The following is a 12,747-nucleotide window of genomic DNA, read 5'->3' as shown; positions in this document are numbered from 1 at the left end:
ATAAGACTAACATACTTTAGTTGTAAAACAAAACAACAACAAAAACTCCACTGAAATGAACAGACACAATACAGATTTACATGGGTAGAACAGCAGATTTTGGATCCCTAAACACATTCCATTTTTAAAATATTATTTTCTATTTATAAATTAGCATTTGTTATTCACTTATAAAAGTTTAACGTTGTTATTATTTCCTTCTTTGCATTTCCTCCCCTTATTCAGATCCTTTACAAATTCATTATTGTTTGTGCGCTGAGAAACCCAGACTAATGAATATCAGCCTCATGCAAATTTTACAGGAGAGACGTGTAGCATGATGATTTTCCTGTAAAAATGTGTATTAAATTGGAACTTTCATGAAGCATGAGTTGTTCAGTTGGCTGCGCCCTCCTCCCTGCCTCCTAAGTCAAACAGATAATTTAGCATGTTACTGAATATGAGTATGAAAGTCTGATCAATTAAAGCAAATTTGAAACCTACTAAATAATTGCAAGACTGCATCCCAAATTAGACCAGTAGCGTGATCTAGTTATCAATACCTTTACAAGTAACATTTCGAAAGCATAATAAATGCAAAAAAGGGCATTTTTTAAAAGTCACATGCTCTCTAATAAGAAAACAAAATCAAGAAAATCATTGGAGAATTTGTCTATTTATCCTATCAGTAAAGCTAAATACATTTGACCCTTGGCTGTTCAACCAGTATAACTAACAGAAAACATCAGTGAAAAGCTCTGTGCTTTCCTCACTCCTAAGTCTCTATGGGTATGTCTACACTATCCCGCTAGTTCGAACTAGCGGGGTAATGTAGGCATACCGCACTTGCAAATGAAGCCCGGGATTTGAATTTCCCGGGCTTCATTTGCATAAGCGGGGAGCCGCCATTTTTAAAACCCCGCTGGTTCGAACCCCGTGCAGCGTGGCTACACGGGGTTCGAACTAGGTAGTTCGGACTAGGATTCCTATTCCGAACTACCGGTACACCTCGTTACAAACTTGCAATGCAGTTGGTTTCAACCAGATAAATGGTCATAATGAAACTGGATTTAGAAAGACAAAGTAATGAGGAAAAGCAAGCAGGTGGATTTTGTTGCCCAGCGTACAAACCTAACATTTTTTTAAACTTTTATAATATGTGGGTCTAAATACAAACCTGGATCAGATATTTTCTGAAAACTCAAATAGATTAAAAAAAAATCTATCCTAAATATTAAAAATAGCCCTGTTCTCTATTGTTAGTAAACAAAGCAAAAAAACCCCAAAAATCTAGTGTAATCACAATACATAATATAACATGGAAGAATGACTATCCAAGGAGGAGATTGGGAGGCATCTGCAGTTTCTTATACAGAATCAATAAGGATCGATTAAAACTTGATGAAAGATGCACTACTGAGGCATAGAACTATTTCTATGCTATGGAACTTTTGTAATTTAATCCAAAACGCTGATGAAATTAAAAGCACATTCTCTCTTCATTTACACACGTTTATTCAGCCACATGGTATGTGTCTAACTTTAAGGATACCTAATATTTATTTCTAATCTTAAGTAACCAAGTCAGGGCTTGGACTGCCAAATTTTCTCACAGAATTTACAAAGCTGTTTATTACCGTCAATTCACCAATAATCCAAAACTAGTCTGCTTTATTTAAATTACGGGGTCAGTTAGTAGATGTCCAAACAATATGAGGCAGCTGATTAAAACAGCAGATTGAATGGAATTTCTATAAGATTATCAAAGTAAATTTAGCCCATTGTTTGTAAATTCACAAGTACAGGCAGTCCCCGGGTTACATGGATCCGACTTACATCGGATCCCTATTTACAAACAGGGTGAGGCAACCCCGCACTAGCTGCTTCCCCCTCAGCAGACCAGGGAGACGCGAAGCTAGCGCCCTCTCTCCCCCCCCCCCCCGCCCAGCAGACCAGGGAAACGCGGAGTGGCTTTTCTCAGCAGACACCTCAGCTTGAGAATAAAGGACTGAGGGAAGTGAGGTGTGGAAGAATAAAACTGAGCTCTGGAGAAATGTTTGGCTAGAGTTTCCCCTACAATATGTACCAGTTCCGACTTACATACAAATTCAACTTAAGAACAAACCTACAGTCCCTATCTTTGTACGTAACCCGGGGACTGCCTGTATTTCCAAATGCCATTTTGAAGTGTTCTTCATTTACTAAAACTGAATTGTAGAAAAGACATTTCTAATCTGCTAAAATTCACTCAGCTCTGTTGACTATTAAAGCTTACAAACATATTGCGACCCTGATTCTAACACCTAACAAGGATTACATACTAAAAGCTACAGAAAGTGTGTCACCCTGATAGGCTTAACTGCTGGAAATGTAGACAAGCAGGAGCACACATATACCGAAGATTATGCTGTTGCTTTTTGAGAATACCCTTATTTGGTAAAGATAAAGATGTACTAACAAGGTAATTCAGAAATGCCTTGCAAAGTCATAACCTAATGATGGGATGGAGTTCTGAAAAATAACTCTATTGTTACACAGAACATTCTACTTTAAAATGGACTATTTTCCAGCTCTCTCACTTCTTAGCTTAATAAAACAATTTCGGATTCCAAGCCTAACTCAGGATATATTGATTCAGCTAAGTGCAACCACTAAGCCATTAGTTTTATTACATGTGCACTATGACCACTGGCTTTCCAGCTCTGAGACACTCATTTTGAAACCAGGAAAACAGCTTATTATCCCCAACCATCATTAAAGCCTTTTAATGCAATACACTCAGACTACTGGCACATACGTGTCATAGACATTCAACAGCCAGTTGAGGCACATGTCCACACAGAGAGGGACGTTGACCAAGTTATTGTGCTCTTGTTCCAGTCGATCATAAATGGTGGTCAAGCAATTAATGATCTGTAGGATATCCATCGACTGGTCATTCTGTTTGAGGTTGTGCTGGTCCAAGGCATCACATGCAGCAGGCAGACTCAGGAGATCCACTGTTTTAAAATAAAATAATCATTCATAATCATAAAAAACACTCAGTCATTTGAAGCAGTAAGCTCCCCCCACCAACAAAAATACATTTTAATTAATAAATTGGTAAGTTTTTATCCTCTTCTCCAACACGTATTCTCCAAGTATTCTTTGTCAGAGAACCTTTTATATCCTGATCCTGCAAACTCTTAGATGGGCATTAAGGCCTTTGCATGACTGGGCCTTATACTATACATAGTATAAGTCAGAGAATGGTTTCATATTGTCTTTAGAGGACATACCACACTGTTGGATACCATATAAATAAAATGTCTTACTCTATGCATATAAAATAATGTAATTGATTTTTTATGTTCTTGTTGATAGTATTTGATTGAACCCACAATGAACATGCTTCAATTCTGGTACACGCCAACTTTAATGATGTTTTCCATCCATTTCCATCACGGCATTATTTTGGCAAATAAAATACCACTAACTCTAGAGATGGTGGGAGAAATGTCAGTAGGGCCATATTCCATTGGAATTTGAGGGTCTATCAAACTGACATATCTAACATACAATAAAAATATAAAATAATGTCTGTAATATAAAGTAAGTCAAAACCAAAATGAAACAATTTTGTCAAAATGAAGTGCTTCAATCAATCTGAAATATTTTTTTCCCTAGAAATTTTCTTTGTGGAGAGTTTTGAAGATTTTGTGTTTTGTTTTGATTCATAATGAAGTAAAATGGAAAAATCCTTCACTAAATGGAACTTCTGTTTTTCACACAGTTATACTTACTACCCTTAATCTCTATATGCTCCTCCTACTAACATCAAAAGCAATTTAGTATCAATTGATTGAGGGAAGCATTTTACCACACAATTCCGTGTGTTGAGAGATGATTTTTAAAATGAATTTAGAATCAAGGTTTAATTTTCATACATGAAAACAAGAAAATGAGGTTATCTATATTTTCACTATTGCCATAACACCTAAGAACATCACAAATATTAAAACATTTATCCCCAAACCATCTCTATGAAGTGTAGAAGTATTGTTTATCTACTTCATAGATAAGGAAGTAAACAAAGAAGAAGACTAAAGGACAAATTCTGCCACTCTTGCACACACTGAGTTGATTTCAATGGGATAATTACAGAATATTGTAAGACATAATGTGATAAAGAGTAGAAGAATCTGTCCCTACCCGAAGGTCATATAAGAAATTGGTAACAGAACTGGGAATGGAACCAAGGTCCCCAAATCCCAAGTGAGTGCTTTAACCACAAGACCATGCTTCTTCTCTTTGAAATAATAATAAAAATTTAACGAGATTCCACAAGCAACAATACTTTGCAAGTTAACAGGTTTTTTTTAATAACTTTGCTCAGTGAAGCAATAACTTATTGTCACATTGGCCAAATTCACTTCTGATGCAACTTAAAATTCCGTCAAGGACAAATCTGACTTTGTGCATTGAAACAGGAAAAATTCTCTACTTCAGTCTTCCAGATTCAGTCACTGAATAATTTGCAAGGAGTTATACAATATGGATGGGATTTTCAGAAGTACCTAAGGAATTTCCAAATATAGATCTCATTGAAAACAATCAGAGAAACTTGTGATCTTAAGTCCTTTAAGTTCATCTGAAAAATCTTAGCCTCGGTGTTTAGTGTGCCCAAATCCTAAAGCAAATAAAAGTAGTATGTAATGATATACATGTCTCTACTATTATACTAAAAGATTTAGTTTATACAATGATATTTTTATTTAGTATTTTTAAAATCTAAAGCATTTTCATTCTGGAGACTGTATCTCATTTACTGACATATAAAAAAGTAACCATCCTAAGAAGAGTTTCTTGTTCAACAGCCAATTTATGAGCCCTATATCTCAGGGGCATAAAAAGATGTTTTTCTTTCATAACAATTTATTAGCCAAATTGGAAATGCAGCACTGCATTCATAACACCTTTAACTCAGAGCTTTAGGCTGAATGCTCAGTTCTTCTGTAACAATGAATCAATGGTAGCTAAGTGAACCGCTCAAGAATCTGGGTGGGAGCTTATTTATACACATGTGACTACAGATAAACATGGGCCATTTTATTTTGTGAAAGCTTTTAACACTAATAAGTGGGAGACTGTTAAAAACCATTTAATTTTGTTCTATTTATCAAACCGTCTCTCTTGTATGAAGGGTATGATGTACATGATGTTTAATAATGCATGGGGTGGTGTGACACCAGACTGTTTTAAGACAACTTCTACCTCTTCTGACCTAACCCCCAAAGTCATCAAACGCTTGGTAGGAAAAAATACCAAGGATTCATTTCCCCCCGCCCTGAGACATCATGCTCAGACTCTTCTCAAAATATGGACACACCCACATGACCATAACCGCCATAGTTCTGCTTAATGTAGTCAACTAAACATATAGGGAAATAAAGAGTTATGAATCCACCCAAGGATTTCCACTGGTTTTAAATAAATCAATTGAAACTCAAGGAGTTACAGGTTGGGTAGCTTCTGTGGGTTGATCTCATTGCACACATACTCCAATTTTCACAAAGAGTCAGTAGTATTCTGGCCACTGATGCCTACAGTGTAAGGCTTGGCCAATTATTTTAGATAAACAGGGTGTGTGTGCGCGTGTGCGTGCGTGCATGCACATTTGGAGAATTACATGCCTGCTGTACATCCCAGCCACAGGTAAACAATACTTGGCCTTTAAAGAAGGAAGAAGTGGGGGTTTGTGCTTATGACTGGCTCACATTCTTCATTAAGGAAGGGGCCAGGGGAACCCTGGTAATCGAACCTGAAACATGGGAAAACATCAAGATAATGTGTGAGGGGTTCACTTGACGGACTGAGATACCACTGAGCTTCTATTCCTGCCCTCCTGGGTGCCTCTCATTCTGTCCTGCTGAGCAAAGTCCTCCAGCCTCCTCCAGCAATGACACAGAGGTGGGGTCGCAGCCCTCTGCAGGCAGTGTAATATAGACACTGAGATCAGCTCAGCTCTGGGACAGCCCAGATAAAGGAGTTTCTCTCTGCACCCTACTGTACTGCCTTGATCGATCCTGAACTCCAGATAAACCCATCTTACTCTGTATCAAGTCTTATACAAATTGAACTCATATTCACCCTCTTTCTCAGGGTGAAAAGATATGTTCAGACTCTTTCCCACCCCCACAAAAGAGTTCAACTAGGATTATTAATAAACAAGTGATTTTATTAAGTATAGAAGGAAGGATTTAAGTGATCATAAAAGAGACAGACAGGACAAAGTTGGCTACTAAGCAAAATAAAAACAAAACATTCAAGCTAAGGAACTAGTTACATGGAATATCTCACCCTCAGTTATTCTGATAAGCTTCTTTTACAGATTGGACAGCCTGTTGGTCTGGGCTAAATCCTTCCCCCCATTCAGTCTTAGATGTTTACAACAGTCACCTTGATTGGTAAGCAGGAGTGTTTTGATGACTGGCAGCTGCAGCCCCTGTCGTTTAGCTTCCCACCTTTATATGTTTTGCAAAAGGCGGGAACCTAAACTTTTTCCCCCCCGCTTAGAGTGGAAAAGAACAGCACCCAAGATGGGGTCCTAGTATCAGGTGACATGACCACTTGTCTTGGTAGGACCAACTACAGACCTTCCTCCCAAGCTTCCTGGAAAAACAAGGTAATTGTCCTGAGTACTGGGCCATTAATTTCTTTCAATATTACTAATGGCCCTCATTTAGCACGACTACATTAATAACACAAGCTTATAGATTATGTTTCCAACTTCAGATATAGAAATGATACTTGCATATAAGTGGGAAAATCATAATCACTAGATCATAACTTTTTCAGTGATACCTTATAAGGGGCGTTTCACATCAACCATATTGCAGTTATGTCCTATTCATAAGCATATTTTCATAAAGCATATGGAATGCACCATCACACAATGCATAAGAGGTAAATTTTAGGTAGGATGATCACATGTCCTGTTTTTAAAGGGACAGCACCAGATGTCCTTTTTCTTTAAAATGGGAAAACTGTCCTGTATTTTCTGTATTTTCTGCCTCCTCCATCTGTAGTAGCATATCCTGCTGCTGTCCAGATCTCTGCTCGTCTGCTGCCCACCCACTAGGAGTGAGTTGGAGAATGTCCAGTGGCGGACGATCAGGTGGATGTATAAACCTGGTGTGGGATGAAGATGCAACACACAGGGCTGACCACTCTCCCGTTGGTCCAACAGAGCAGCCCCTACTGCATGCCAGCTCTCAGTCAGTAGGCCTCTACCCCTGTCCCATTTCCAGACAGCACTGGCTACACACTGGGACCTGTGGGAGTGTAATGAGTGCAGGCAGGTCCACGTGGCAACTGGTTATGTCACCACAGCTGCCCACTCATAAGCCCTCTTTACACGCTCCCCCATCACTGCCCTCTCTCTTCCCCACCAGGGCCCCTTCACCTTCCTAGCCCCACTGATTCTCCAGAGGGTGCTACTCCCAGCACTGTGTGGAGAACCAGCTCTTGGCTAGAGCACTCAGTTCACCAACAGACTGGCTGGCAGGTTCCTTCCTTCCCCCTCTAACTCTGACTGGGCCAGCATCCCACAAAAGCTCAAGACCCTCTGGTCTGGAGTGCTGGCCATGAGGAGCTGAGCCCTGCATATGCACAGCTTTGGCCCAGGGCAGCCTCTCCACCCCTCATCTAAGCTCTGAAATGGTGGAGTAGAGAGTGATTTCCAGCTTGTTCATGCCCCAAACTGCAGGCTCTAGAACAACTTAGAACCCTCTTCCCTCTCCTGCTTCCCCACTCCGCCCCCACCCCCTCACCCTGGTCCTGTCCCCAAGAAGCCCTGGGCTCCTCCCTTCCCATAGGCACCATCCCCTGCTGAATCACCTCTGTGGGTGGATTCATCGGAGACTCTGCTGTCAGGTTCCATGGGCCCTGTGCACAATGCATCCTTATGACTTAATTCCTTCCTGCCTGCACTGTAGCTGAAGTTGGCTGAGTTACGTCAGTGGCAGCCTGGAGGTGTTAGCGGCCTTTCAACACTAGATGGACAGGAAGGGACAAGCTGCTTCTAGCCACACTAGGCATGAGCGGGGAGAAAGAGATGAGCTTTGCAAAAACATGGGCTTCCTCCACACCCACAGCCAGATACAGCTCCTGTCCCTTCCCTCCTGCACAGTGCAGAAAGACAGCAGCTGTGGGCATGTGGCTTGCATGCCTACCCCCATGTGTTTCCTGAGGAAGACAGCACCAGGTACCAGGAGAGGTAGGTCCATTTCAGGGGCCCAGCCAGGTATGGAGGGTGAAGAGTGCCAGGTGGAGAGGGTCTGCTTGGATGGTCAGCTTCCCTCCCCGCCTCCCATGCCGGAGACATGTATGGGCACAGGTGGTTGTCACTCATTCCTATATGAACCTAAAAGATACGTTAAATACTGCATAATAGTTTTAGTTTTATTTCTTTTAACCAGGGCTCAGTCAACTTGATGTTAATAAGAACATTTGTATTGCATAGCTCTAAATTATTGCCATTGAACTTGCTGGAATACATGTAATTTTAGCAGGTGTCCAGTATTCAGCATATAATCAATGGTAGTCATATATGAAATGGAGGGAAACTAAACATATGGTTGCTGGTTAAAAATATACATGGAACTCACAAAATGCATGCCTGAGTAAACCTGATGGTCTCTACTTGTATAACAAAAATCTTTTAATCTAGTTAGTATACTTAGAGCAAAAGAAGATTAATTGGTAGAGAAACTGCTGCATTTTTTTCTTTTGTTGAATCTCGAGGAGAAATTTGTAGAGCAAGGGAATTTTATTGACATTATAATGTTCAGATGTGGATTGCACTTGATCTATTTTAAAAGCAATTCTGTACATAAGAAAATTAACATGCTTTGATGTGATTATCAAAGGGGAATATACATTTAAAAGCAACAGTGAAATGATTATATCCAGTGTGTACATAATATGCTGTAATGCTAGCAGGCTAGTGTCATAACTGAGAATATTTCTGGGTAATATGTGCAAACATTTCTCAGCACATTAATTTATTTGTGCAGGATCACCACTTTTCTACATGTCTCATTTTAGCCTTAATATATCTTTACAGCCACACATATAAACTATACTAAACTCATTCTTATGCTTAGCTTCCCAATATCATGTAAAGACACAAAACAAAAACAGTCTAAATACTTCTAATTATTAAAAAGCATTTTCATTTTTAACATTTAGAAACAGGCCACATTTCCAGTTCTCAAGGCCTTCTATGATATAACTATAATATCTTGTATTTACAGATCTGATGGGTTTGCAGAAAAAGAATTCAAATCAAAGACTTTGCTCTTTCCCTGCCAAGTTTCAAAGATGAAGTAAAAAGGAAAGTGATCAAAGCAATTACTTCAATTGGAAATTTGAACTCCCTTGTTTGTGTCTTGATGCCTGGAGATCCAAAATAGTGTTCAATTTCTATTAGTGCCAAATGGAAAGACAGAGTGTAAAACTCTGTAGTAACTTTGCAGCATAATTACTTTGGGTTAATAAATGCTCGTGAAATTATAAGATAGGAATATTTAATGATGGTGTCTTTGTTCTTTGCAGGAATATTGCTTCCCAAATAGTGAATACAACCCATAGTTATCCAGACTCCTCAAACAACTCTCTATGGATAGAAGTCTAAAGAATGTGCTTAGGTATTTAGTGTAGGTGCCACTGCATGTTTGTTAAAACACCTGGATCTCAGAACATTTTCACTTGCCTTCAAGTAAACACTTAGAGACAAACTGTACCATAAACATGTTAAGACAGTATGAGAAAGAAGGAACCATGTGCCAGTATAAATATAGTAATATAGCAGGGCGGATCTTCAATGTTTATAAGAGAAACAGATGTCCTGCAATAGTTTGTCTAACAAACTGAGAATCTGTAAAAAATGTGAAAACAGCAGCACAACATGAGTTTTCTTTACTCATGTTGGACAGAAGAAAAACATTAAAATTTTTTTTTCATAAATACTGGGAGTGAAATCTGTGCTACTGACATCAATGGAGCCAGTTTCTCTTCCCGTGTAGTTCATATTTCTAAACCCCAAGAACCTTCTTCCCATCATACCCAACAGTGTGTGGAATTAGGTCAACAAGATCCAGACCTGAATCAAAGTGTTTTGGTTCCATATTTTCAGGCACAAAAGCATCTCAGTTACACCTATATATTCAGACTGCCTGGTGAGAACCATGTAATTCATTAAAAGTTTAAATTATTATTACCCTATACCAGGGGTCGGGAACCATAGGCCTGAGGGCCAGATGCAGCCCCCAGCTTGCCTGGATCCAGTCCCTGAGGCTCATGGTCCCCCCAGCATTGGGGAGCTCACACTGGTGCTTCAGCCCCCCCGCTATGCCACCACGAGGCTGGAGCACACAAAAATCTACTAGGCTGAGACCCACCTTAAGCTCTGGTGGGCAAGGGGAATGTGGGGAGTGTCTTTCTCCTTTTCAGTCAGGGGCTACATGAGGGATTTTTGGTTTTTTGCCTCTCACTTGTGTGTGGCCTCTGACTGATTTTTCTGTGGGTGGGCAGCCCCAGACCCAAACAAGGTTCCCTACCCCGCCTTATAACATTCTATTTATTCTAGACCTTTATAGACTCCTATTTGTAATAGAAAAGCCCATCAATGTTGAGTTTTTATCCACTCTTGAAACTCTCTATAAAATTTAGTACTAATGCAAAACATAAACCTTAATCTTTATATACAGTAGAGTTTTTAAGAAGTAAGCAGCATAGCAGATTCATGGCTGGATGCAACTTACTGGAACAATGAGGAGCCCTTTGGCACCTTAAAGGCTAACTGAAGTTTCTACTTCATGCACCTGACGAAGTGGGCTACAGCTCATGAAAACTTATGCCCAAATAAAAGTGTTAGTCTTGAAGGTGCCACAGGACTCCTCATTGTTTTTATTGGAACATTTTTGTGTTTGGTGTTTACCCCTTCAGAAGTAGTACGCAAATTAAAATAGTATATTTTTTTTTAAAAAGAAAAAAAGATGGGAATGATATCGTGCTATCCTGAACGTTTTCAGGGGCAAGAGGAATAATATTCAGAATTGATATTTATATTTCTAATCTCTAGGAATTTCATAGCTAATCCTTTATCACTATATCACTGGCAAAACATTCTAAACTCATAGAATTTGGAAACACTGTGTAGGCTTATAGGGATTTGGCAATTCTTCTCCCATCTTTCGTTATGCTGCCAGAATTTTCAGATACTGTTGAAAGTGTTCATCAATGCAGGACGTACAAGGATTAATTCTGTTCAAGTGAAACTCCTCACTTTAACTCATGCCTCCCCATTTGCTTAAAGATATTGAAGTTTGACACAATTCCAAAGAGCATGTGAACACAACTCCCCGGTTGAAACAGAAGAAACAGTAGAAACACGTCTGCAACTATCCCAGTAATTAAACTCTGTCTAAAACTAAATGAGTAAAATGAAAATGTTATGCATTACTGTTTCACAGGGCATTTAAAATTGTTTAATTTTGTGTTTATTATAATGTAGTCATAGTTTTCTTTTTAGACCAATGTGAATTAACAGTCCTTGTGCATACGGCAATCAGAGATATGACTGCAGGTTGTGAAGGTATACCCATGTTAGCTTTGATACAGCTATTGTGGGTAATGATAGCAATGAAGATGTAGTGCAGATTTTAGTCTGGGTTGTACAAGCCTACCCAGGATCCTGCCTGGGTTCTCACTTATATTTAAAATTAAAACAGAATACTCTAACTACTAAAAGAGCTATAAAGCAGTGGTGTGACTGTCTCAGGCACTATAGTAATGAGGGTGGCAAAAATACATAAGAAACAGGCTAAGATAAGAAACATATTTAGAAATTGTTGATGTACAATTGGATCTTTTATTTTTGTCTTATCGGTGAGCTTGGTTTAAGTGGTACAAAGCACTGGAATTAATGACAATGAATCTGGTCCAAAGTGTTCACATAGAGGACAGACTTTAGTTCATGAGGTATTTTCTGTTTTTAAAAGTTGTCAAACAGGTTTGCTGTTTTGGCAGAAGACAGTAGAAAAAAAGTCTATAAAGTACAGGCATATACTTACAGCAGAGCGCTTTCTGCAGTCTTCGAAGTTTCATGGCAGTTCTGTAAGCCGAAAATCTGACATTGTTCAGGTCAGCTACAAAGGAAAAGTTATATATAAAAAAAAAGAATCACTGTTTCACCAGAAAAGTGTAAGGATACAAATACAGCCGCCCTCCCCCCCCAAGTCAGGCTATAAATCTACATCAATAAATTACCTACTGATTTACATGTGAAAATTTACAGGTATATATGAGGGGAATCTGTTAGCAATTATAGTTTTCTAATGCAATAAATCAATATGATCAGGAAGGATTCTGGGGGGGGGGGGAAGAGGAAAAACAGTCATTTAACAAAGTATCATTTTGCTATGGGTGCAATAATATTTTCAATTCCGTGGCACTTAAAACATCATCATCATAAACAAAAATGGCATTTTGTGTCATTGTCAAGATACCAGAGCTTCTCAGATTGTGGCCAATTTAAGAGTTGAGAATATGGAACTCTCCTCTCACTCTTTGCTTAATATATTCCCTGTCAGAGCACATAGAAGAGAGATTTCTGCACTGATAAAATAGATAGGTTACTGCTAGGCTCTGCATGTGGGAACCTAAGCAACAGGATACAGTAGGAAACAATGCCGTTTTGTAATGCTAGTCAGTTTCACCTAATGC

At 39.1% G+C, this 12,747-nt stretch overlaps 1 protein-coding gene across 15 annotated transcripts in view; it reads right to left on the bottom strand.

The window, feature by feature from the left end:
- DMD (dystrophin) overlaps positions 1 to 12,747 on the bottom strand; it is a 2,135,104-nt gene that overhangs the window by 88,451 nt on the left and 2,033,906 nt on the right. For all 15 annotated transcript variants that reach the window (XM_075916549.2, XM_089775838.1, XM_075916586.2 and 12 more), the window contains 2 exons: positions 12,096 to 12,170; positions 2,777 to 2,978 (listed from right to left, as the gene is read on the bottom strand). In XM_075916549.2, the coding sequence (XP_075772664.2) occupies positions 2,777 to 2,978; positions 12,096 to 12,170 (277 nt within the window). The remainder of the gene's footprint in view (positions 1 to 2,776; positions 2,979 to 12,095; positions 12,171 to 12,747) is intronic.

The sequence above is a fragment of the Pelodiscus sinensis genome, chromosome 1 (genome assembly GCF_052426305.1).
Source record: "Pelodiscus sinensis isolate ZL-2025 chromosome 1, ASM5242630v1, whole genome shotgun sequence".
Lineage (NCBI taxonomy): Eukaryota > Metazoa > Chordata > Testudines > Trionychidae > Pelodiscus > Pelodiscus sinensis.
This window is presented reverse-complemented; position numbering and strand designations above follow the sequence as displayed.